The 27806-nt window shown below is 45.4% G+C and overlaps 1 protein-coding gene across 3 annotated transcripts in view; it reads right to left on the bottom strand.

Moving 5' to 3' along the window:
- Positions 1-27806, bottom strand: part of ptpn13 (protein tyrosine phosphatase non-receptor type 13) — a 125100-nt gene that overhangs the window by 35188 nt on the left and 62106 nt on the right. For all 3 annotated transcript variants that reach the window (XM_071341688.1, XM_071341697.1, XM_071341705.1), the window contains exons 8-12: positions 12756-12848; positions 11636-11732; positions 5790-6015; positions 5067-5141; positions 4322-4496 (exon numbers count right to left, since the gene is read on the bottom strand). In XM_071341688.1, the coding sequence (XP_071197789.1) occupies positions 4322-4496; positions 5067-5141; positions 5790-6015; positions 11636-11732; positions 12756-12848 (666 nt within the window). The remainder of the gene's footprint in view (positions 1-4321; positions 4497-5066; positions 5142-5789; positions 6016-11635; positions 11733-12755; positions 12849-27806) is intronic.

The raw sequence follows: 27806 nt of genomic DNA, 5'->3' as shown, positions 1-27806 counted from the left end.
AGGGGGGCAAGGAGGAGTGGGGAGAGCAAGAGAGAGCGATAACATAGGAATAAGTCAGAATGAGCTGGACACTTGCAGACACACTGAAAATAACTAAGAAACTTGCAGTCAGAAAGTAGGCAGGAAAATCAACAAGTGTCTGGATTTTGGTTTATAACAGACAGCAGGAGAGCAGAAGAGCGCAAACCCAGCAGGAGCAGATTGGTCATATGATGGGCTGGCCCATTATTTTGTTGAGTGGGCTGGTCGAAATTGATATGCACAAAATAACAATTTCTAAAGGTTCTACTAATCTATAATGATACTTTGGCTGACCCCTCTACCAAGATGGGCAGGACCGGTTTTCTGATAGCGCAGCCTAAGGTCACATAAACTCACATTCAAAGTCAAAGAAAGCTGCTCCGACTCATCAGTTAGACAGCCAAGATCATGAAAAACGGTAAGGTTGCCTATAAATGTAGAAAGAACACATTCTACGTTGTCACCTCACTCAAAATGAGTTTCCGGCGCCGACCGAGATGGCCGCCTCGCTTCGCGTTCCTTGGAAAATATGCAGTATTTTGTTTTTTTATGTGTTATTTCTTACATCGGTACCCCAGGTAATCTTAGGTTTCATTACATACAGTCGGGAGGAACTACTGAATATACGATTAACGTCAACTCACCATCGTTATAACCAGGAATATGACTTTCCCGAAACGGATCCAGTGTTTTGCCTTCCACCCAATACAATGGATCTGATCCCAGCCGGGGACCCTATGCGACGCCGTAAAAGGGGCAAACGTAGCGGTCTCTTGGTCAGGCTTCGGAGACGGGCACATCGCGCTCCACTCCCTAGCATACTACTCGCCAATGTCCAGTCTCTTGACAATAAGGTTGATGAAATCCGAGCACGGGTAACATTCCAGAGAGACATCAGGGATTGCAACGTGCTCTGCTTCACGGAAACATGGCTAACTCAAGAGACGCTAACGGAGTCGGTGCAGCCAGCTGGTTTCTTCACGCATCGCGCCGACAGAAACATACATCTTTCTGGTAAGAAGAGGGGCGGGGGGGTATGCCTTATGATTAACGAGACGTGGTGTGATCATCATAACAACACACAGGAACTCAAGTCATTCTGTTCACCTGATCTAGAACTCCTCACAATCAAATGTCGACCGCATTATCTACCAAGGGAATTCTCTTCGATCATAATCACAGCCGTATATATTCCCCCCCAAGCAGACATATCGATGGCCCTGAACGAACTTTATCTGACTCTTTGTAAACTGGAAACCACACACCCTGAGGCTGCATTCATCGTAGCTGGGGATTTTAACAAGGCTAATCTAAAAACAAAACTCCCTAAATTCTATCAGCATATCGATTGTGCTACCAGGGCTGGTAAAACCCTGGATCATTGTTATACTAACTTCCGCGACGCATATAAGGCCCTCCCCCGCCCTCCTTTCGGAAAAGCTGACCACGACTCCATTTTGTTGATTCCAGCCTACAAACAGAAACTAAAACAACAAGCTCCCGCGCTCAGGTCTGTTCAACGCTGGTCCGACCAATCTGATTCCACGCTTCAAGACTGCTTCGATCACGCGGATTGGAATATGTTCCGCATTGCGTCCAACAACAACATGGACGAATATGCTGATTCGGTGAGCGAGTTCATTAGGAAGTGCATTGACGATGTCGTACCCACAGCAACGATTAAAACATTCCCAAACCAGAAACCGTGGATTGACGGCAGCATTCGCGTGAAACTGAAAGCGCGAACCACTGCTTTTAACCAGGGCAAGGTGACCGGAAACATGACCGAATACAAACAGTGTAGCTATTCTCTCCGCAAGGCAATCAAACAGGCTAAGTCCCAGTACAGAGACAAAATAGAGTCGCAATTCAACAGCTCAGACACAAGAGGTATGTGGCAGGGTCTACAGTCTATCACGGATTACAAAAAGAAAACCAGCCCCGTCGCGGACCAGGATGTCTTGCTCCCAGACAGGCTAAATAACTTTTTTGCCCGCTTTGAGGACAATACAGTGCCACTGACACGGCCCGCTACCAAAACCTGCGGGCTCTCCTTCACTGCAGCCGAGGTGAGTAAAACATTTAAACGTGTTAACCCTCGCAAGGCTGCAGGCCCAGACGGCATTCCCAGCCGCGTCCTCAGAGCATGCGCAGACCAGCTGGCTGGTGTGTTTACGGACATATTCAATCAATCCTTATCCCAGTCTGCTGTTCCCACATGCTTCAAGAGGGCCACCATTGTTCCTGTTCCCAAGAAAGCTAAGGTAACTGAGCTAAACGACTACCGCCCCGTAGCACTCACTTCCGTCATCATGAAGTGCTTTGAGAGACTAGTCAAGGACCATATCACCTCCACCCTACCGGACACCCTAGACCCACTCCAATTTGCTTACCGACCCAATAGGTCCACAGACGACGCAATCGCAACCACACTGCACACTGCCCTAACCCATCTGGACAAGAGGAATACCTATGTGAGAATGCTGTTCATCGATTACAGCTCAGCATTTAACACCATAGTACCCTCCAAACTCGTCATCAAGCTCGAGACCCTGGGTCTCGACCCCGCCCTGTGCAACTGGGTCCTGGACTTCCTGACGGGCCGCCCCCAGGTGGTGAGGGTAGGTAACATCTCCACCCCGCTGATCCTCAACACTGGGGCCCCACAAGGGTGCGTTCTGAGCCCTCTCCTGTACTCCCTGTTCACCCACGACTGCGTGGCCATGCACGCCTCCAACTCAATCATCAAGTTTGCGGATGACACTACAGTGGTAGGCTTGATTACCAACAACGACGAGACGGCCTACAGGGAGGAGGTGAGGGCCCTCGGAGTGTGGTGTCAGGAAAATAACCTCACACTCAACGTCAACAAAACAAAGGAGATGATTGTGGACTTCAGGAAACAGCAGAGGGAGCACCCCCCTATCCACATCGACGGGTCAGTAGTGGAGAAGGTGGAAAGTTTTAAGTTCCTCGGTGTACACATCACGGACAAACTGAATTGGTCCACCCACACAGACAGCGTTGTGAAGAAGGCGCAGCAGCGCCTCTTCAACCTCAGGAGGCTGAAGAAATTCGGCTTGTCACCAAAAGCACTCACAAACTTCTACAGATGCACAATCGAGAGCATCCTGTCGGGCTGTATCACCGCCTGGTACGGCAACTGCTCCGCACACAACCGTAAGGCTCTCCAGAGGGTAGTGAGGTCTGCAGAACGCATCACCGGGGGCAAACTACCTGCCCTCCAGGACACCTACACCACCTGATGTCACAGGAAGGCCATAAAGATCATCAAGGACAACAACCACCCAAGCCACTGCCTGTTCACCCCGCTATCATCCAGAAGGCGAGGTCAGTACAGGTGCATCAAAGCAGGGACCGAGAGACTGAAAAACAGCTTCTATCTCAAGGCCATCAGACTGTTAAACAGCCACCACTAACATTTAGCGGCCGCTGCCAACATACTGACTCAACTCCAGCCACTTTAAAAATGGGAATTGATGGAAATTATGTAAAAATGTACCACTAGCCACTTTAAACAATGCCACTTAATATAATGTTTACATACCCTACATTACCCATCTCATATGTATATGTATACACTGTACTCTATATAATCTACTGCATCTTGCCATCTTTATGTAATACATGTACCACTAGCCACTTTAAACTATGCCACTTTATGTTTACATACCCTACAGTACTCATCTCATATGTATATACCGTACTCTATACCATCTACTGCATCTTGCCTATGCCGTTCTGTACCATCACTCATTCATATATCTTTATGTACATATTCTTTATCCCTTTACACTTGTGTGTATAAGGTAGTAGTTGTGGAATTGTTAGGTTAGATTACTTGTTATTACTGCATTGTCGGAACTAGAAGCACAAGCATTTCGCTACACTCGCATTAACATCTGCTAACCATGTGTATGTGACTAATAAAATTTGATTTGATTTGATTTGAAAACATCGCTTTTTGGGGGGAGGGGAGGGGCTTAAAAGCATGATTTGTTCAAACAGTAAAGTGCATTATCCTCCATGATTTCTGTAATGAAAGTGTCTTCCCAGCCCTTCGCGTGCTGCTGTAATGAGCAAGCCTCTCTACTCTCCCCGCATGCGTTCGAGAGAAAAACGCGTTCTGATCATATAACATTTCAAAATGCAACTGCGGGAAAAGTTGCCGCCGCATGCAGGGATGTGGGCTGGTGTGGTTAAAATGTCATTGCCGAATTCTTGTCCCAGTCGGCCCCTGACACACACACACAGGATGAACCCTCCACCCATACCATACCTGTGAGGCAGGCCAGGCCGAAGAGGTGGTGCTCCACCAGTCCAATGTGAGCCACCACCATGTCCAACACATCCTTACACACAGCCTTGATGTCACAGCTCAGCTCCAGCTTCTGGCCGGTCAGCAGAACCACCCCCACCTTCCTCTGGACCTCATCCAGCTTCCCACGCTTGTTCTGGGGGAGAGAGATGACACGGGACAGAAGAGAGATAGAAAGGGGTAATTTAGGGTGAGACATGGGATAGGAGCGGGCCATTACATTGCCCTGTACCAGGAGATAGGAGCGGGCCATTACATTGCCCTGTACCAGGAGATAGGAGCGGGCCATTACATTGCCCTGTACCAGGAGATAGGAGCGGGCCATTACATTACCCTGTACCAGGAGGGGGCCATTACATTGCCCTGTACCAGGAGAGGTCCAGTACATTACACTGACCACCAGACCTGGGATTTCTCCTCTCCAGAGCGGGTTATTTATTTGTATTTTTATAGTTTGAGAGAGTTTGATTGAGCATGCCTGGAGGTTCTAGGTAGGCAGGGTTTCATTGGTTCCATTATAGCCAGGCCAGCTCAATCAAGCAGAGATAAATGATTCAAAATGAAAGCTTTCTGTTTGAACCCAGAGCTAGAGGAGAGGTTAGGATGTATTCCACTACACTGACATAACCCTCACTCCCACAACCACCGGGCTAGAAATCAGTCTGCTCCACTAGTACCCCATCTGAAACACCTTGAGGAGTCTCACCATTATTGACGAGGGAACCGTCAAGGCAACACATGGCTCGCTGTTCATCTTCACAAATTCAGGACCAAAGAAATTCTGCAATAGGAATGAGAGACAGAGTAAGAAGAGGGTTTACACACATAGACTGCACCATGTCGTGCTGTAAAAATGTTAGGCCTACTTGTTCTCACTATCTAAAAATCACACCAGCAGCCATTTCACAAAGAGACAGCTTTGGTTTAGATCTAGTGTAGGCCTGAGATGTAGGTAGGCCACCTTAGGTCTGCTCTGCGGCAGGCCACCTTAGGTCTGCTCTGCGGCAGGCCACCTTAGGTCTGCTCTGCGGCAGGCCACCTTAGGTCTGCTCTGCGGCAGGCCACCTTAGGTCTGCTCTGCGGCAGGCCACCTTAGGTCTGCTCTGCGGCAGGCCACCTTAGGTCTGCTCTGCGGCAGGCCACCTTAGGTCTGCTCTGCGGCAGGCCACCTTAGGTCTGCTCTGCGGCAGGCCACCTTAGGTCTGCTCTGCGGCAGGCCACCTTAGGTCTGCTCTGCGGCAGGCCACCTTAGGTCTGCTATGCGGCAGGCCACCTTAGGTCTGCTATGCGGCAGGCCACCTTAGGTCTGCTATGCGGCAGGCCACCTTAGGTCTGCTATGCGGCAGGCCACCTTAGGTCTGCTATGCGGCAGGCCACTTTAGGTCTGCTATGCGGCAGGCTACCTTAGGTCTGCTATGCGGTAGGCTACCTTAGGTTTGCGGTGGTGTGGTAGCGTAGCATTGAGAGGGTCCCGGAGGTCCAGCATGGAGGTGCGTGCCAAGGGCTCATCCCCGGTGTAGAGGCTGGCTCGGGGGTCGTCCCCTGGGTATAGGGAGGCCCTGGACAGCCTGTTAGCCAGGTGAGCCTGGAGCCTCTGAACCTCTTCCTCACGTCTCTGGAGCATCAGACCCTCGTCGGCTGCACCCTCATATCGCCTGGGGAAAAACAGATTGAAATGTACAACAGAACGGACACGATGGATTCCATACTATACATTGCAGACATTCATATGTGTGCAGCCCCTTCATACAGCCTGCATGGGGAGGACATAGAAAAAAGATGCATAGAACTGCCATGATTACTTACTCTACATGACCTAGACAAGCATATACACTGAGTGTACAAAAACATTAAGAACACCTTCCTAATATTGAGTTGCTCTTCCGAATATCCTTGTTTCGTCAGGGCTTGGACTCTACAGGGATGCTGGGTGGTGGACCATTCTTGATACACACGGGAAACTGTTGAGCGTGAAAAACCCAGCAGCGTTGCAGTTCTTGACACAAACCGGTGCGCCTGGCACCTACTACCATACCCTGTTCAAAGGCACCTACATTTTTTGTCTTGCCCATTCCCCCTCTGAATGGCACACATACACAAGCCATGTTTCAATTGTCTCAGGGCTTAAAAATCCTTCTTTAACGTGTCTCCTCCCCTTCATCTACACTGATTAAAGTGGATTTAACAAGTGACATCAATAAGGGACCAGAGCTCTCACCTGGTGTTCCTTGGGCGCCGTCAATGTCGATTAAGGCACCCCTCCGATGCAGAGAGGTTGGGTTAAACGCGGAAGACACATTTGAATGTATTCAGTTGAACAACTGACTAGGTATCCCCCTTTCCCTTTCACCTGGTCAGTCGGTCATGGAAAGAGTAGGTGTTCTTAAAGTTTTTAACACTCGGTGTATGTTCTAGATTAGACATTTCTATCCAGACACTGTCAGTCAGCAACATGGTGACAAAGTTAAATGCCTGAGAAAGGTTGTGTATTGTCCTAATTATGCATTCATTGGATTTTTGACAAGCTATGTCAAGGAGATTTATTTTAGATGTGGAAAAACCCGAAATTCAAGTCTTTCATGGATGTGATACGGCCCTGTCTGCTTAATGTCAAACTGAAGCTTAGACATAAATCTAAAGCACAAGAACATAACAGTGCATTTGGAAAGTATTCAGACCCCTTCCACTATTCCACATCTTGTGACATAACAGACTTAATCTAAAATTGATTAAAATGTTTTCCGCATCAATCGACACACAATACCCCATAATGACAAAGCGAAGAGGTTTTTAGAAATGTTAGCAAATTTTTTTTTTTAAATCTATATATATATCTATATATCTATATATATATAGATATATATATATAGATATATAAAATATACAGAAATACCTTATTTACATAAGTATTCAGAATCTTTGCAATGAGACTCGGAATTGAGCACTAACTCCCAGTATCTCCAATCGTTAATTAACGTCACTTTACATGGCCCAGTATCTCCTACCGTCTAATTAACGTCACTTTACATGGCCCAGTATCTCCTACCGTCTAATTAACGTCACTTTACATGGCCCAGTATCTCCTACCGTCTAATTAACATCACTTTACATGGCCCAGTATCTCCTACCGTCTAATTAACATCACTTTACATGGCCCAGTATCTCCTACCGTCTAATTAACATCACTTTACATGGCCCAGTATCTCCTACCGTCTAATTAACATCACTTTACATGGCCCAGTATCTCCTACCGTCTAATTAACATCACTTTACATGGCCCAGTATCTCCTACCGTCTAATTAACATCACTTTACATGGCCCAGTATCTCCTACCGTCTAATTAACCACACTTTACATGGCCCAGTATCTCCTACCGTCTAATTAACATCACTTTACATGGCCCAGTATCTCCTACCGTCTAATTAACATCACTTTGCATGGCCCAAAACATTAAAACAAAAAGGCATGAAAAAAACCGAATCATCACAACTCGTCTAAATTATACAGGGTGCACCCCTGTGTCGGTCCTCTTTGAACTATCAGCCTTCCGATGAACAGAATAACACAGTGTCTCTGTAACAGTAATTCCATACAACTTACAGTACAATGAAACATATCAAAACGCAAGGCTCTTTATGAACACTTGAAACAATCCAAACATGACAATTTAATTCACAGTTACATCCATTTTGTCGATTCAAGTTTAATCAGTCTTCAACTCTCCTGGCTTCAGTGAGCCTAGGACTTCTGTTGGAATGTCTCTTCAAAGAGATTGCTACAGATCAGGTGTGTTTGACCACTGTGTTAGCCCACAGACAGTCAGTCATTCAAACAGTGCCATGAATGGTGATTGAGTCATCACGAAGTGCTCCCACGCTAGCCAGTCGCTAGCCAGCCGCTAGTGACGAGTATCACCTTCTCTCATCATCATCATCACTCTGTGCTCCCACGCTAGCCAGTCACTAGGGACGAGTATCACCTTCTCTCATCATCATGCTGTGCTCTCACGCTAGCCAGTCGCTAGCCAGTCACTAGTCACGAGTATCACCTTCTTTCATTCTTCCACCACAAAAGGTTTTGTTAAGTTGTCCTAAAATCCCCCAAGCAACTAAAACATGGAGAAAAGACATCTTGGTTCCATAGCAAATCTGCCTGCATCACATACATAAAATTGGATAGTTGAACATACTCCATTAACTTTATGGACATTAGGTTACTGGTTCTAGAGATGATAGATAGAGATAAACAAATGAATACACACACACAGGAAAGTATTCCAACCCCTTGACTTTTTCCCACATTGTTACATTACAGCCTTATTCTGAAATGGATGAAATAAAAAAATCATCCTCAGCAATCTACACAATACCCCATAATGACAAAGCGAAAACCGGTTTCTTAATTTTTTGCAAATGTATTAAAAATAAAAAACCGAAACATCGTATTTACATAAGTATTCAGACCCATTGTATTGAGACTCGACATTAAGCTCAGGTGGATCCTATTTCCATTGATCATCCTTGAGATGTTTCTACAACTTGGTTGGAGTCGACCTGGGGTAAATTCAATTGATTGGACATGATTTGGAAAAGGCACACACCTGTCTATATAAGGTCCCACTGTTGACAGTGCACGTCAGAGCAAAAACCAAGCAATGAGGTCGAATCGTGAATCGACAGGATCGTGTCGAGGCACAGATCTGGGGAAGGCTACCAAAAAATGTCTGCAGCATTGAAGCTCCCCAAGAAAACAGTGGCCTTCATCATTCTTAAATGGAAGAAGTTTGGAACCACCCAGACTCATCCTAGAGCTGGCCGCCCGAGCTGTTCGGTGAGTGTGTCGTTCCACTCTGTGGCCCTGTGCCCAAACTGTCTGCCTACACACAGGATCAATTATGAAATCATACTGGCACTGATTAACCTACCACACGACAGCCTGCCTGCCGCCGACTGTGTATGTCACACTGATATCACACACACAGCCAGTAGCAGACTGCTGTTACCACGACAGACCCATTAACCCACTACGAGTCCCCACTGGCACCACATTCCCTTATAGTGCACTACTTTAGACCAGAGCCCTATATAGTGCACTACTTTTAACCAGAGCCCTATGGAACCCTATTCCCTATATAGTGCACTACTTTTGACCAGAGACCTATGGAACCCAATATAGTGCACTACTTTAGACCAGAGCCCTATGGAACCCTATTCCCCATGTAGTGCACTACTTTAGACCAGAGCCCTATGATACCCTATTCCCTATATAGTGCACTACTTTAGACCAAAAATCTGTCGTTCTGCCCCTGAACAAGGCAGTTACCGTAGGCCGTCATTGTAAGTAAGAGTTTGTTCTTAACTGACTTGCCTAGTTTAAATAAAGGTAAAAAATAAAAGACTAGACCATAGAGCCAGGTTATACATTAACTTAACCAGCAGGGGGTGCAGGAGGGCCATAGATAAAACATCATACAGCTAATGGGTAAGGCTGCTTCAGGAAGTTAAAACATTACTCTTTAGGAAGCACACCTTACACTAGAACAGGTGTGAATAATTGAAAACGGGATGATTTACCTTCTATGATATACGTTTCCAGATTTTTATTTAACCTTTATCCTGATAAATAACTCCACTCGGACTGACGTGTTTCCATACCTTAACTACGACACACCTCTCCGTTTTCCCAGTCTTGTGCAAAGTGAGTGGTGTGAGAATAGCTTCACTCAGAGATACATACATTTAGTTGAACATTAACAGGTGTCTATCCTGGGCCACGGAATATACACTACATGACCAGGAGTATGCGGACACCTGCTCGTCAAACATCTCATTCCAAAATCATGGGCATTAATATGGAGTTGGTCCCCCTTTCCAGCTGTAACAGCCTCCAGTCTTCTGGGAAGGCTTTCCACAAGATGTTGGAACATTGCTGCGGGGACTTGCTTCCTGTCAGCCACAAGAGCATTAGTGAGGTCAGGCACTGATGTTGGGTGATTAGGCATGGCACGCAGTCGGCGTCCCAATTCATCCCAAAGGTGTTCGATGGGGTTGAGGTCAGGTCTCTGTGCAGGCCAGTCAAGTTCTTCCACACCGATCGACAAACCATTTCTGTATGGACCTAGCTTTGTGCACAGGGCATTGTCATACTGAAAACAGGAAAGGGCCTTACCCAAAACAGTTGCCACAAAGTTGGAAGCACAGAATTGTCTACAATGTCATTGTATGCTGTAGCATTAAGATTTCCCGTCACTGGAACTAAGGGGCCTGGCCCGAATCACAAAAAACAGCCCCACACCATTATTCCTCCTCCACCAAACTTTACAGTTGGCACTATGCATTGGGGCAGGTAGCGTTCTCCTGGCATCAACCGAACCCTGATTCCTCCATCAGACTGCCAGATGGTGAAGCGTGATTCATCACTCCAGCCAACGCTTGAAATTGCGCATGGTGATCTTAGGCTTGTGTGCAGCTGCTCGGCCATGGAAATCCATTTCATGAAGCTCCCGACAAACAGTTATTGTGCTGACGTTGCTTCCAGAGGCAGTTTGGAACACAGTAGTGAGTGTTGGAACTGAGGACAGACGATTTTAATGCGCTACGCGCTTCAGCACTCGGCGGTCACGTTCTGTGAGCTTGTGTGGCCTACCACTTCACGGCTGAGCCGTTGTTGCTCCTAGATGTTTCTACTTCACAATAACAGCACTTACAGTTGACCAGAAATTTGATGAACTGACTTGTTGGAAAGGTGGCATCCTATGACGGTGCCACGTTGAAAGTCACTGAGCTCTTCAGTAAGGCCATTCTACTGCCAATGTTTTGTCTATGAAGGTTGCATGGCTGTGTGCTCGATTTTATACGCCTGTCAGCAACAGGTGTGGCTGAAATAGACATATCCACTAATTTGAAGGGGTGTCCACATACTGCTGGATATATAATCTAAATGCTAGAGAGCAGGGTGTGCACACACACAATCACACATTTCTATAGCAGGACTCAGACATTTGACTGGACACTAGGAATGTGAGACGGGAGAGAGCACACTCAGGTGAAAGGTTGTTTTCATTAAGGCACACCATAGCACAACTTATTTTTTTTAAACATTGTGTAAAGAAAAAAAACGAAAAAGGAGCCTTTGCTATTGGACAAGTTCAGATGGTACCTCCCTGTTTCCGACTGTTTTCTTCCACTGCGTATCCTAATGAACAAAGCCCAGGTGAATCTTCTTCTGGGAACGGACATACCTGCATCTCAGGTGTAATTCTTAACAGGGATGTACCTGTGTCTGTGTGTGTTGTGGCTGGTGTGAGACATGCCGTGATGGTCTGAGAGAGCCAACTGGGAGCTGTAACGTCTCACTTCCTCTGGTTTCTTAACTGAAACAGAAGAAATCAAATATATCAAGTTACATCACATGATCAACAGCACGCGCCAACGGGCAGCAGGCTCCGAGGGGCAGCAGGCTCCGAGGGGCAGCAGGCTCCGAGGGGCGTTGGTCGAGTAGGGACGGTGAAAGTGGAACAGACGAATCAGAAGTATCACACATTCATAGAACTAGGCAACGGTTAACAGCAGCTTTGTGTGTCAGTGAGGTTGCTGGGAGTGCAGTTAAGCTGTATATAATTTCCTTTCCAAGATGAGGGGGACGTGAAGTGGATAGCAGTGGTGTAAAGTACAGAAGTAAAGAATACTTGAAAGTACTAATGTCATTTTTGGGGGGTATCGGTATTTGAATTTATATTTTTGACAACATTTACTTCACTACATTCCTAAAGAAAATTATGTACTTTTTCTTACCATACATTTTCTCTGACATCCAAAAGTACTTCTTACATTTTAAATGCTTAGCAGGACAGAAAATGGTCCAATTCACACACTTATCAAGAGAACATCCCTGGTCATCCCTACTACCTCTGATCTGGCACCTCTCTAAACACAAATGCTTTGTTTGTAAATTATGTTGGAGTGTGCCAGTGGCTATCTGTAAATCTAAAAACACAAACAATTGTACTATCTGGTTTCCTTAATATAAGGAATTTGAAATAATTTACTTTAAATTTAACATTTTTGCAATTACATTTCATTTTGATACTTAAGTCTATTTAAAACCAAATACTTTTAGACTTTTACTGAATTAGTATTTTACTGGGTGACTTTCACTTGAGTAATTTCATATTAAAAAAGGTATCTTTACTTTCACACAAGTATGACAATTGGGTACTTTTTCCACCACTGGTGGATAGTCAGCTCTGGCTTTAAGATACATGACTCATAACGAATCTACATTCAGTGACACATTTTCCTCTTTCGCTGTGGAATTTGAAACACCTCGTGTGTAATGAACATGCAGTTTTTGTATTTTAAAGTTTAAAAAAGGACTGGCTTGAATGATATGCTACCTTGTCTGTAGTCGGTGTCGGAGGATGCTACAGAGGGGCTCTCGCTGGACGAGCTGTAGTCACTGTGGTACCTCCGATGGGAGTGGAGAGGATCTGAAAGATAGACATATTAAAATCAGAGTTATTATATTGGATCTCTATGCTCTGAAAGACAGACATTTACTCATAGTAGAGAAGCTGCAGTGTGTCAAATAGACCGTGTATAAGACATTAGGAACACCTGCTCTTTCCATGACAGACTGACCAGGTGAATCCAGGTGAAAGATATGATCCCTTATTGATGGCACCTGTTAAATCCACTTCAAAATCAGTGTAGATGAAGAGACAGGTTAAAGAAGGATTTTTAAACCTTGAGACAATTGAGACATGGATTGTGTATGTGTGCCATTCAGAGGGTGAATGGGCAAGACAAAAGATTTAATGGGGCAAGACAAAAGTGCCTTTGAACGGGGTATGGTAGTAGGTGCCAGGCGCACCAGTTTGAGTGTGTCAAGAACTGCAAAGCTGCTGGGTTTTTCATGCTCAACAGTTTTCAGTGTATCAAGAATGGTCCACCACCCAAAGGACATCCAGCCAATTTGACACAACTGTGGGAAGCACTGGAGTCAATTTGCTTCCCGATAGAACGCTTTCGAGAACTTGTAGAGTCCATGCCCTGATGAAATAAGGCTGTTTTGAAAGCAAAAATAGGGTGCAACTCAATATTAGGGAGGTGTTCCTAATGTTTTGTACACTCAGTGAATTTTCATGAGCGAACATCCACTGCATCATAGTCACGTTTTGCTTTCACAGCTCCAACACATCCGTAGACACAGCATCACTCTGAGTTATGGCTATAAAATCATGCAAAGTAGGTTTTTCATTTTGACACAGAAAAACTAGTGAGCCAAGATGCCATATTTTATGTCCCGACCAAATACATTTAAATAAATTTGTTTTAAGAGGATTTGACTGATTAGCAGTGAAGACGTTCTAACTCAGGGGAAATGGAGTCTACACGTGGTGGTGAGACTGAGGCAGTGTCACAAATGCCACCCTATTCCCTATATGGGCTCTGGTTAAAAGTAGTACACTATATAGGGACTAGGGTTCCATAGGGCTCTGCACTAAATAGGGAACCATAGGGCTCTGGTCTAAAGTAGTGCACTATATAGGGAATAGGGTTCCATCTGGGACACAGCCTGAGAACTCAGAGCAGCGGTTCCTTTCCAACTGCTGGGGGAATTTGATTCTCCAAAATAGTTTGTGAACAAACACATTAAACCTGTTGGAGACAACAGTAAGAAAACAAATAACTCATACCAGGAAAGTAAACAAACATGGAAAGATGTCATGAAAAGTCCCTATAAATCAGATAGAAAATATCATAATTAATAGGTGAAGCCAGCTAGCTTGACGCTGCAAAGCGTTGTGAATATTCCTCTAGTCTTAACAGCCTCGGGCAAGGAAAGAGGCAGGGCTGTGTGAGAGGAGCGCTGACTAGATGGAATAGCAGCAGGGCTGGCTTTGTGACAGGCGAGCTGACAAAATGGATTAAAGACAGGCAGGCCTGTGTGACAGGATAGCTGACTAGATGGATTAGAGTCAGGGTTGGCTGGCTGTGTGAGAGGATAGCTGACTAGATGGATTAGAGGCAGGGTTGGCTGGCTGTGTGACAGGATAGCTGACTAGATGGATTAGAGGCAGGGTTGGCTGGCTGTGTGACAGGATAGCTGACTAGATGGATTAGAGGCAGGGTTGGCTGGCTGTGTGACAGGATAGCTGACTAGATGGATTAGAGGCAGGGTTGGCTGGCTGTGTGAGAGGAGATCTGACTAGATGGATTAGAGGCAGGGTTGGCTGGCTGTGTGACAAGATAGCTGACTAGATGGATTAGAGGCAGGGTTGGCTGGCTGTGTGACAAGATAGCTGACTAGATGGATTAGAGGCAGGGTTGGCTGGCTGTGTGACAAGATAGCTGACTAGATGGATTAGAGGCAGGGTTGGCTGGCTGTGTGAGGATAGCTGACTAGATGGATTAGAGGCAGGGTTGGCTGGCTGTGTGACAGGATAGCTGACTAGATGGATTAGAGGCAGGGTTGGCTGGCTGTGTGAGAGGAGATCTGACTAGATGGATTAGAGGCAGGGTTGGCTGGCTGTGTGACAAGATAGCTGACTAGATGGATTAGAGGCAGGGTTGGCTGGCTGTGTGAGAGGAGATCTGACTAGATGGATTAGAGGCAGGGTTGGCTGGCTGTGTGACAAGATAGCTGACTAGATGGATTAGAGGCAGGGTTGGCTGGCTGTGTGAGAGATCTGACTAGATGGATTAGAGGCAGGGTTGGCTGGCTGTGTGACAAGATAGCTGACTAGATGGATTAGAGGCAGGGTTGGCTGGCTGTGTGACAGGATAGCTGACTAGATGGATTAGAGACAGGGTTGGCTGGCTGTGTGACAGGATAGCTGACTAGATGGATTAGAGACAGGGTTGGCTGGCTGTGTGAGAGATCTGACTAGATGGATTAGAGACAGGGTTGGCTGGCTGTGTGACAAGATAGCTGACTAGATGGATTAGAGGCAGGGTTGGCTGGATGTGTGACAAGATAGCTGACTAGATGGATTAGAGGCAGGGTTGGCTGGCTGTGTGAGAGATCTGACTAGATGGATTAGAGACAGGGTTGGCTGGCTGTGTGAGAGGAGATCTGACTAGATGGATTAGAGGCAGGGTTGGCTGGCTGTGTGAGAGGAGATCTGACTAGATGGATTAGAGGCAGGGTTGGCTGGCTGTGTGACAAGATAGCTGACTAGATGGATTAGAGGCAGGGTTGGCTGGCTGTGTGACAAGATAGCTGACTAGATGGATTAGAGGCAGGGTTGGCTGGCTGTGTGAGAGGAGATCTGACTAGATGGATTAGAGGCAGGGTTGGCTGGCTGTGTGACAAGATAGCTGACTAGATGGATTAGAGGCAGGGTTGGCTGGCTGTGTGAGAGATCTGACTAGATGGATTAGAGGCAGGGTTGGCTGGCTGTGTGACAAGATAGCTGACTAGATGGATTAGAGGCAGGGTTGGCTGGCTGTGTGACAGGATAGCTGACTAGATGGATTAGAGACAGGGTTGGCTGGCTGTGTGACAGGATAGCTGACTAGATGGATTAGAGACAGGGTTGGCTGGCTGTGTGAGAGATCTGACTAGATGGATTAGAGACAGGGTTGGCTGGCTGTGTGACAAGATAGCTGACTAGATGGATTAGAGGCAGGGTTGGCTGGATGTGTGACAAGATAGCTGACTAGATGGATTAGAGGCAGGGTTGGCTGGCTGTGTGAGAGATCTGACTAGATGGATTAGAGACAGGGTTGGCTGGCTGTGTGAGAGGAGATCTGACTAGATGGATTAGAGGCAGGGTTGGCTGGCTGTGTGAGAGGAGATCTGACTAGATGGATTAGAGGCAGGGTTGGCTGGCTGTGTGAGAGATCTGACTAGATGGATTAGAGACAGGGTTGGCTGGCTGTGTGACAAGATAGCTGACTAGATGGATTAGAGGCAGGGTTGGCTGGCTGTGTGACAGGATAGCTGACTAGATGGATTAGAGGCAGGGTTGGCTGGCTGTGTGAGAGATCTGACTAGATGGATTAGAGACAGGGTTGGCTGGATGTGTGACAAGATAGCTGACTAGATGGATTAGAGGCAGGGTTGGCTGGCTGTGTGAGAGATCTGACTAGATGGATTAGAGACAGGGTTGGCTGGCTGTGTGAGAGATCTGACTAGATGGATTAGAGACAGGGTTGGCTGGCTGTGTGACAAGATAGCTGACTAGATGGATTAGAGGCAGGGTTGGCTGGCTGTGTGAGAGGAGATCTGACTAGATGGATTAGAGGCAGGGTTGACTGGCTGTGTGAGAGGAGATCTGACTCGATGGATTAGAGGCAGGGTTGGCTGGCTGTGTGAGAGGAGATCTGACTAGATGGATTAGAGGCAGGGTTGGCTGGCTGTGTGAGAGGAGATCTGACTAGATGGATTAGAGGCAGGGTTGACTGGCTGTGTGAGAGGAGATCTGACTCGATGGATTAGAGGCAGGGTTGGCTGGCTGTGTGAGAGGAGATCTGACTAGATGGATTAGAGGCAGGGTTGACTGGCTGTGTGAGAGGAGATCTGACTCGATGGATTAGAGGCAGGGTTGGCTGGCTGTGTGAGAGGAGATCTGACTAGATGGATTAGAGGCAGGGTTGGCTGGCTGTGTGAGAGGAGATCTGACTAGATGGATTAGAGGCAGGGTTGACTGGCTGTGTGAGAGGAGATCTGACTCGATGGATTAGAGGCAGGGTTGGCTGGCTGTGTGAGAGGAGATCTGACTAGATGGATTAGAGGCAGGGTTGGCTGGCTGTGTGAGAGGAGATCTGACTAGATGGATTAGAGGCAGGGTTGGCTGGCTGTGTGAGAGGAGATCTGACTAGATGGATTAGAGGCAGGGTTGACTGGCTGTGTGACAGGATAGCTGACTAGATGGATTAGAGGCAGGGTTGACTGGCTGAGTGAGAGATCTGACTAGATGGATTAGAGGCAGGGTTGGCTGGCTGAGTGAGAGATCTGACTAGATGGATTAGAGGCAGGGTTGGCTGGCTGTGTGACAAGATAGCTGACTAGATGGATTAGAGGCAGGGTTGGCTGGCTGTGTGAGAGATCTGACTAGATGGATTAGAGGCAGGGTTGGCTGGCTGAGTGAGAGGAGATCTGACTCGATGGATTAGAGGCAGGGTTGGCTGGCTGTGAGAGGAGATCTGACTCGATGGATTAGAGGCAGGGTTGGCTGGCTGTGAGAGGAGATCTGACTAGACTCCATGGGTGAGTCCGAACTCTTCAATGAGACAATGCTAAAAGATCAATCCATTGGTGAGTCAGTGCCATATTTTCCATTTGTGCCCGAAATGAAAATGAACGAAAAGAGATCTGGCAAATTCATCAGGCTACGGGTGTAAGAGGGTTTCTGTGGTGTCTTTACTTTATTACTTAACGTTAATGTCGCTGCGCTGCGCTTATCAATGCACAACCACACGTTTAAAATGCATTCTGTCATTCCAAAATGCGGACTGTGATATATTTGAACGTTACTATTTTATAAAAACACAAATAAACATTTGATTAATAAAATATGTAACCTCCGAGAGGTACACTACAAAAGCGGGTTCAATGAGTTAGCCATCTAACTTTGAATAAAGAACCAGAAATCACCATTAGCTTTCTTAAATCAATCAGAAAAACAAACTTAGATGTGTTTTTGGTTGAGTCAATTAGACCACGCACACCTCAAGCGTATCCTTTAAAAAAAGGATACGCTTGAATATTTAGGTAAGTTAGCTAGCTAACTCATTGAACCTGCTTTGTAGTACACCTCTCTGTGGTAAAACCCATGACGTCAGTCCAACATACCTTCAAGTCTTTACAAAACCAGAAAGTCCTGCTCACTCCATGCTACTGCACATATTTAAAAACAACATTCTTCAGAGATTTCTCATGTGGGCTTGGGGTTAAAAAACACTTGTCAGTACAGTAGGTTTCTGGCCTATTTGGTGTCTTATGTAAACAATGAGCTGAGCAGAGCAGAATGGTAAGACACTTAAAGCAACAGGGATATCGATGCTGAGTGAGTAGGCCACGATCGACCGGTTCACCTGTTGACAAAAAAATAGTTCCTCAGATCCTTCCACTGCGACTCCAGATCTCAGAGAATAAAGCGGATTCACACTGACCCTGACTTACGTCTGTCCCATTGGGAATAAAGATGATTAAGTAAGTAAAAGTAGTAAATAAATCTGACATTGGCTTTGAAGACCTTACTAAATGCTACAGGGCGGGGTCAAGTGGTTATGGTTTTTTGTAGGCCTACAACCAATCAAATGATTCAAGGGACATCTTTCATGGATAATTGTAAGCTAAATATATTTTCATCATGTGTGCGCGCACGTACATACATTTCCGACAGCAAAGGTATGTCAAATGGAGATTCTGTCATTCTGCCCACCAGCAGCAGCTCTGAGGCAAAAGCCTCGTGAGTGACACACTGACTGAGCCAAATGACTCATGAGACAGTGGAAACGTACAATCAAAAGATGTGTGTGTGTGAGTGTGAGAGAGAGAGGCTGGTTTAGTCTACAACAGTACCAACATGTCTGATCCTGTTAACATGTCTACAACAGTACCAACATGTCTGACCCTGTTAACACACTTCTACAACAGTACCAACATGTCTGATCCTGTTAACACACGTCTACAACAGTACCAACATGTCTGATCCTGTTTAACACACGTCTACAACAGTACCAACATGTCTGATCCTGTTAACACACGTCTACAACAGTACCAACACGTCTGACCCCATCCTGTTAACACACGTCTACAACAATACCAACATGTCTGATCCTGTTTAACACACGTCTACAACAGTACCAACACGTCTGATCCTGTTTAACACACGTCTACAACAGTACCAACCATGTCTGATCCCATCCTGTTTAACATGACTTCTCTTTATTTCCGGTCCTCCTTCCGGCCCCGTTGTTCCACCAACCCTGATAAGGTTCAGTGCCGTGACCTCTCTGAACGGTTGTGGTACTGAAGAGGGGATCATTAGTAGTCTCCGTCACGTTGATGAAGAGATAAGTTGTTGTATCATACAGACTCAGTCTAACGCAGGTTGTGAACGTGCCGTCCGTCTAAATACACCGGTGTATATATGTTTTTGTTATTTTAAAATCATTCACTATGACCTTTGCCGTCCGACATACACGTTCAGTTCAGACGCTATACACTCTTCACCCGGTTTACCTCCCATTCAGCTGACTTTCCTAGTCAAAACTAGAGCAAAACGTGCATTTACTTGCCTGATCTCAACTATCTGTCTTGATACGTCTGTGTGGTAATATAGCCCAGCCGGGTAATATAGCCCAGCGGGGTAATATAGCCCAGCCGGGTAATATAGACCAGCGGTATCTAACTATAAAGAAGAGAGGGTGTGGACAGTGGTTTAAAAGGGATGGCCTCCTGATAATGAATTTCGAATGGGAGCTCTATTACTTTTAACCAACCATTAACCTTTAATTTAATTCAGACAAAAAAAAAAAATGTCATTAAATCAATCTGTTTTCACCATTAGACTAACAGCTCTGCTGAGAGAGAGCGAGAGGAGCAGACCAGCAGTAAAGGTGACATGATGCTTCATGCAGTCAGAGTAGCCAGAAAGACTCCCAGAGGACAAGACACACATCTGTATTCTACACAGGTGCTTCCTGCTGCCTCCACTCACACAGTCTGCTGTCAACAAATCAAAAAAGAGCCACGACTCCTCTCTGGGAGAGAAACGGTAACGTGGTAAGGCCATCCAGCCCTGTACTGACTTAGGCATCGTCACACAGGCTGTGGGAGGGTGGCAGTCAAGGCCAAGACACAGAGGATAAAGAGCCGAGGAGGGCCAGGCTCAAACACACAGACACACCCCCAGCTAATCTGGAATGAACATCTCAGCACATTCCCCACGCCAACACACTCCGCAGAGGGAAGGGAGGAAGGAGAACAGGGCAGAGTGGGAAAGAGAGACTGTGTGTGTGTGTGTGTGTGGGAAGATGAATAGTTTACTTTGAAGATCTAATCCTCCCAGTGAATCATTTGATAATTGATTCATTAATTTTTTGTCTTTCTATTTTATAACTGTTTGGATTTTCTGCTTCCAAGGCAATAATCACCAACACACACACTAGCAGAGAGAGAAGGAAAGGCCTCACTATGTTTATCTGAGTCACACTAGGGGAAAGTGAAGGAAAGGCCCCACTATGTTTATCTGAGTCACACTAGGGGAAAGTGAAGGAAAGGCCCCACTATGTTAATCTAAGTCACACACTAGGGGAGAGAGAAGGAAAGGCCCCACTATGTTAATCTGAGTCACACACTAGGGGAAAGTGAAGGAAAGGCCCCACTATGTTAATCTAAGTCACACACTAGGGGAGAGAGAAGGAAAGGCCCCACTATGTTAATCTGAGTCACACACTAGGGGAAAGTGAAGGAAAGGCCCCACTATGTTAATCTAAGTCACACACTAGGGGAGAGAGAAGGAAAGGCCCCACTATGTTTATCTAAGTCACACACTAGGGGAGAGAGAAGGAAAGGCCCCACTATGTTAATCTGAGTCACACACTAGGGGAGAGAGAAGGAAAGGCCCCACTATGTTAATCTGAGTCGCACACTAGGGGAGAGAGAAGGAAAGGCCCCACTATGTTTATCTGAGTCACACACTAGGGGAGAGAGAAGGAAAGGCCCCACTATGTTTATCTGAGTCACACACTAGGGGAGAGAGAAGGAAAGGCCCCACTATGTTAATCTGAGTCGCACACTAGGGGAGAGAGAAGGAAAGGCCCCACTATGTTAATCTGAGTCACACACTAGTGGAGAGAGAAGGAAAGGCCCCACTATGTTAATCTGAGTCGCACACTAGGGGAGAGAGAAGGAAAGGCCCCACTATGTTAATCTGAGTCGCACACTAGGGGAGAGAGAAGGAAAGGCCCCACTATGTTAATCTGAGTCACACACTAGTGGAGAGAGAAGGAAAGGCCCCACTATGTTAATCTGAGTCACACACTAGGGGAGAGAGAAGGAAAGGCCCCACTATGTTAATCTGAGTCACACACTAGGGGAGAGAGAAGGAAAGGCCCCACTATGTTAATCTGAGTCACACACTAGTGGAGAGAGAAGGAAAGGCCCCACTATGTTAATCTGAGTCACACACTAGTGGAGAGAGAAGGAAAGGCCCCACTATGTTAATCTGAGTCACACACTAGTGGAGAGAAGGAAAGGCCCCACTATGTTAATCTGAGTCACACACTAGTGGAGAGGGAAGGAAAGGCCCCACTATGTTAATCTGAGTCGCACACTAGGGGAGAGAGAAGGAAAGGCCCCACTATGTTAATCTGAGTCACACACTAGTGGAGAGAGAAGGAAAGGCCCCACTATGTTAATCTGAGTCGCACACTAGGGGAGAGAGAAGGAAAGGCCCCACTATGTTAATCTGAGTCGCACACTAGGGGAGAGAGAAGGAAAGGCCCCACTATGTTTATCTGAGTCACACACTAGGGGAGAGAAAAGGAAAGGCCCCACTATGTTAATCTGAGTCGCACACTAGGGGAGAGAGAAGGAAAGGCCCCACTATGTTAATCTGAGTCGCACACTAGGGGAGAGAGAAGGAAAGGCCCCACTATGTTAATCTGAGTCACACTAGGGAAGAGACACTAGGGAAATTCCACTCCAATTTGTGGCATAAATTTTATAGCCACAAAAAGATTCCACAGTGTTTCCATCAGAGTAGTAGTGATTTAAATATACGGTATGACTTTATTCATTATAACTGGTTGTTTTTCCTCTCAGCCTGTCAATCAACATTCTGAACACTCTTAGAGCCTCTTCACATGAACTACACCTTTCCTAAAAATACAGTCTGCTAAACATATTACTCAAATGTAAACTAGCGGACTTGCTACGTCTCAACCAGTACCTCCAGAGGTAGCGCTCGATACCCACACTGATAGTTGCGCCCCCCCCCCCGAAGCACGGCAGTCTAAACAGAATTGTCTCATTAAGCCAACATTGCTACAGACTAAATGGTAATAGTAGAGCCATGTTCTTGAAACAGCTGAATGTATAGACTTGTTTTATTGTGTTTTTACCTGAAATTGCAGTAACAGCCTGTTACATTCTGAAAATGTCGCAGTAGCATCTGGTTGCACTGAGCCACGTAAAACTATGGAAGCAAAAGTGGTGGTGGTGGGGGGGGGGGGGGTTGTTTTCCTGGGGAGAGTTGAGGTAGTACGCTGCCCTAACCAACTGCGGTTGTTGCTTATAATGTAGTAATACATCTACTGTAAAAAAAAAAATATATATATATTTATTTATTTATTTATTTAAGGTTTTATATGGGCTATGATGGAACCAGATTACTTTTCTAAATCTGATCATACGGTTTATAAATAAAAAACTCCTGGCCCTAGGAACGATGAAAACAAACCCTTTACACAGACAAAGAGACAACTGCGATTGGACAAAAACTAAAACAGGGCTAGACTGGCTGTATGCAGGGTTGCATCATGAAGACCTTTGCATCTGTAATTTAAAAAATACTCACAGTATTTCATCACCATTGTGTTGATTGATTCATTCCTGTCAATTATCTTGGATTAAAAAGGCGTAGGTAGCCTAACCACCTGAAGTTTGAATATAAACCAAATTTGATGACATTCACATTTTCTCAGAACACAAATAAAATGTGCCTAATTTAGGTTATAAATACATAGCTTTCCCCTGGACCAGATGGGATCAGATTCTGCTCTAGGCTACCTGCAGCTGTGGTTGTCATCAGTAGGCTGCTCTAGGCTACCTGCAGCTGTGGTTGTCATCAGTAGGCTGCACTAGGCTACCTGCAGCTGTGGTTGTCATCAGTAGGCTGCACTAGGCTACCTGCAGCTGTGGTTGTCATCAGTAGGCTGCTCTAGGCTACCTGCAGCTGTGGTTGTCATCAGTAGGCTGCTCTAGGCTACCTGCAGCTGTGGTTGTCATCAGTAGGCTGCTCTAGGCTACCTGCAGCTGTGGTTGTCATCAGTAGGCTGCTCTAGGCTACCTGCAGCTGTGGTTGTTATCAGTAGGCTGCTCTAGGCTACCTGCAGCTGTGGTTGTCATCAGTAGGCTGCTCTAGGCTACCTGCAGCTGTGGTTGTTATCAGTAGGCTGCTCTAGGCTACCTGCAGCTGTGGTTGTTATCAGTAGGCTACCTGCAGCAAATCATGAGGCATTTCATTAAAATATATTTTTTTAAATGGTGGTGGTATGGGCTCCCATATAAAATAGCTAATTGCAGTGAATTCACTTATACCCACATTCAGTCGCAACTTGCTTTTGCCACAATTGAAGACATGCTATTACCAACTCTGCGCTTTTGTCTTGAAGCTAAAACTTAATGAGTATCCTACAGATGAGAAAATAAACCCTTTAATTGTCTGCACATACATTCTTGTGAATCGTTGCGTCATTCAGTAGTGTACTACGGTTTGGCTGCATCATTCAGTACGGTTTAGAAGCAACGTTCTAAACCTCCCCCCCCGATGACTTCTTGCTGACCCTGCTGGTCTCTTCAGAGACGTTCGAACGGGTTCAAGTTCAGGCTCTGGCTGGGCCACTAAAGGATATTCAGAGACTAGTCCCGAAGCCACTCCTGCATTGTCTTGGCTGTGTGCCTAGGGTCCTCCTGACAGAAGGTGAACCTTCACCCCAGTCTGAGGTCCCGATTGCTCTAGAGCAGGTTTTCATCAAGGATCTCTGTACTTTCCTCTGTTCATCTTTTCCTTGATCCTGACTAGTCTCCCAGTCCCTGCTGCAGAAAAACCTTCCCACAGCATGATGCTGCCACCACCATTCTTCACTGTAGGGATGGTGCCAGGTTTCCTTCAGACGTGATGCTTGGCATTCAGGCCAAAGAGTTCAATCTTGGTTTCGTCAGACCAGAGAATCTTGTTTCTCATGGTCAGAGTCTTAGGTGCCTTTTGGCAAACTTCAAGCGGGCTGTCATGTGCCTTTTACTGAGGAGCGGCTTCTGTCTGGCCACTACCATAAAGGCCTGATTGGTGCAGTGCTGCAGAGATGGTTGTCCTTCTGGAAGGCTCTGTCAGAGTGACCATTGGGTTCTTTGTCACCTCCCTGATCAACCTTCTCTCCCAATTGCTCAGTTTAGCCGGGCGGTCAGCTCTAGGAAGAGTCTTGGTAGTTCCAAACTTCATCCATTCTTAAATGGAGGCCACTGTGTTCTTGGGGACCTTCAATGGTGCAGTAATTTTTTGGTGCCATTCCCCAGAACTGTGCCTCGACAAAATCCTGTCTCGGAGCTCTACGGACAATTCCTTCAACCCCATGTCCTAGTTTTTGCTCTGACATGCACTGTCAACTGTGGGACCTTATAGACAGGTGTGTGCACGCCTTTCCAAATCATGTCCAATCAATTGAATTTACCACAGGTGGACTCCAATCAAGTTGTAGAAACATCAAGGATGATCAATGGAAACAGGAAGCACCTGAGCTCAATTTTGAGTCTCATAGAAAAGGGTCTGAATACTCCTCAGATTGCTGAGGATTTTGTATTTTTACTCAATTTTAGAATAAGGCTGTAATGTAACAAAATGTGGAAAAAGTCAAGGGGGTTGAGTACTTTCTAAAGGTGGAAGCCCAGATAATTTATTTATAAATGTCATCATTGGATGGGGTTCGGTAGTTGGGTTAGCCAAGGGACTCATAGGTCAGCATAGCTGTCCTAAGTTGTAAATATAGAGAAGGGGAGTTGCCCGGGAATGTGCATGTATCTTTAAAATCTTGGAATGTTTTCATTACTGTCCATCATAAAATCGGCAAGCGTATGGATTCCTTATTTGGACCATTGGGGGTAGATGATAAAGGCCACACTCCAGATCGCAAGGCATTATTGTGAAATATTGGAGTACAGGCATGAGATTTTGATTCCCAGTTATATTGTTTGGCAATTTGGCGCCAAATAGAAATTGTGAGCATTAATAGGACCAAAGCGTAGTTTACATTGTCTAAGGAATATACAGTATCCGTGAATACCACCTCTTCCAGGGCAATAGGAGATACCATATTATATTAAGGGACCGATCAATGAAGACCACCTCTTCCAGGGCAATAGGAGACACCATATTTCTCTTTACTCAGCCAGGGGGCTGAAGAATCATGTCTAAACCAATTTAGGATGGGGTGAAATGCTAGTGCCTGGAAATACAATTTAAAGTTTGGTACGTGATAGTACTTTTAAAATGTTTTATTCGGGATCGTTAACCTTGCCATATAAATGTTGAATCCACACTAGGAATTGTATCCCAATAGCCAAAAGGGGGAACCATGGGAAGCACTGAACTACAGAAATTCTGCCGTGGCAATGTATACATTTTGACAATAGGTATCTGCCGGTTAAAGCAACTGGAATATTATTCCATCTAAAGAGGTCGGATTTAATTTATTTGAGCGTTCTGTTAAAGTTTCTGGCAATGGTTTTATCTAAAGGAAGGAAATATATCTACAAGCATTTAAAATGGGAAACGATTGTGATTCCATAAGTAGAGATGGAGTTCTTACTGCAGCATTGAAAGTCCAAGAACACAGTGGCCTCCATCATTCTTATATGGAAGACGTTTGGAACCAGCAAGAATCTTCGTTAAAACTGGCCACCAGGCCAAACAGAGCAATCGGGGGAGAAGGGCCTTGGTCAGGGAGGGGACCAAGAACCCGACGGTCACTCTGACAACGGTCTAGAGTTCCTCTGTGGAGATGGGATAACCATTGAGGCAAAAATGAACGGAGTAAAGTACAGAGAGATCTTTGATGAAAACCTACTCCAGAGAACTCAGGACCTTAGACTGGGGCAAAGGTTCACCTTCCAACAGTGGCTTCGGGAAAAGTCTCAATGTCCTTGAGTTGCCCAGCCAGAGCCCGGACTTGAACCCGATCAAACATCTCTGGAGAGACCTGAAAATAGCTGTGTAGCAATGCTCCCCCATCCAACCTGACAGAGCTTGAGAGGATCTGCAGAGAAGAATGTGAGAAACTCCCCAAATACAGGTGTGCCAAGCTTGTAGCGTCATACCCAAGAAGACTCGAGGCTGTAATTGCTGCCAAAAGTGCTTCAACAAAGTACTGAGTAAAGGGTCTGAATAATTATATAAATGTATTTCAGTGCTATTTTTATAAAATTAGCAACATTTTTGGGGATATTTTGTGTAGATTGATGAGGGACATTCAAAAAAAATATATTTTAGAATAAGGCTGAAACCTAACAAAATATGGAAAAAGTCAAGGGGTCTGAATACTTTCAGAAGGCACTATTTTTATTAATGAAAAGACAATAGATTGTGTAGATAGTTTGAATTCAATTTGTGAGAATGACTTATGCCTGTTTGAGTAGACAGTGTACACTTCTGCTTTAGGATTATGTGCTCAACGGGCATCAATGAGGTTGTAAATCAGAAAGTATACGCTGGAGAGCCTTGGTTGTGTGTGGATTGTAGTCTCGCATGTCCAAAATGACATTCATGTCGGTCACAATAACCAAATGGAATTAAGTTAATGCTAATGATAGAGAGAAAAACAAAATAGGATAATATGAATTTGGAGCGCACACGCATGAATAAAAGGTCATTTTCTTTCCATTTTGAATACATTAAGGGAAGTGTTTCTCCCTTCTTGGTCTTCGCCTTTACCCAAGATGGTGATTGAGTTTCTTATGTATCATTATGAATACACTTAGTTTTGTTTGGGAATGATGAAAAAGTAGCCAGTTTGTACAAATGGTTCTCTATTCTCTATTCTATTCTCTGTGTCCTTTTGAAACAGGTGTGTTTCTTGGAACATGGCTATATAAACATCGTTTCTTGCTAGAATATCAAGACAATTGGAAGGTTTAATAGGACTATTAAGGCCTTTAAAATTCCACGAGAGAATAGCTAGCGTTACCATTGTTAAAAAATATATGTTATTAATAATATTCTCAAAGAAGTCTTGAGCTGCTTTGGCAGAAGAGAATGTGTTGTATTCTGGAAGGTGAAGAAGAGTTTTGCCGGGTGGATGAAGCCATATCTCAGATTTAGCCTACATAGCTTGGATCTCACTTCATTGAATGTTTCCCTCTGTTTTAGCAGTCAGCACTCAGGTCTGGGTAGATGCTGATCCTCTTCTCCACATTAGGTCAGAGCCCTCCCCGGTTCCGCTGCAAGGCGAACAATTTGTTCTTTGACTTCTGTGGATTCGTACAATCATACAGCAAGATCAATTCCGGAGAGGACCAGTGCAGTGTTAATTAGCATCATGGGACCCAGCTTCTCCTGCCTGACCAGTTCATAGAAAAGACTGCTCATAAAATAAGTTGTGTTGCTCGTTTCCACGACAGTTTCAAATCCTATTATCCGCACATTGAATTTAAGTGAATAACTTAAGGTGATTCTATTTTCTCTATTAAGAGATTGATTTCCCTTCTAACTTGGCGC

This window comes from Salvelinus alpinus, chromosome 1, assembly GCF_045679555.1.
Source record: "Salvelinus alpinus chromosome 1, SLU_Salpinus.1, whole genome shotgun sequence".
Lineage (NCBI taxonomy): Eukaryota > Metazoa > Chordata > Actinopteri > Salmoniformes > Salmonidae > Salvelinus > Salvelinus alpinus.
This window is presented reverse-complemented; position numbering and strand designations above follow the sequence as displayed.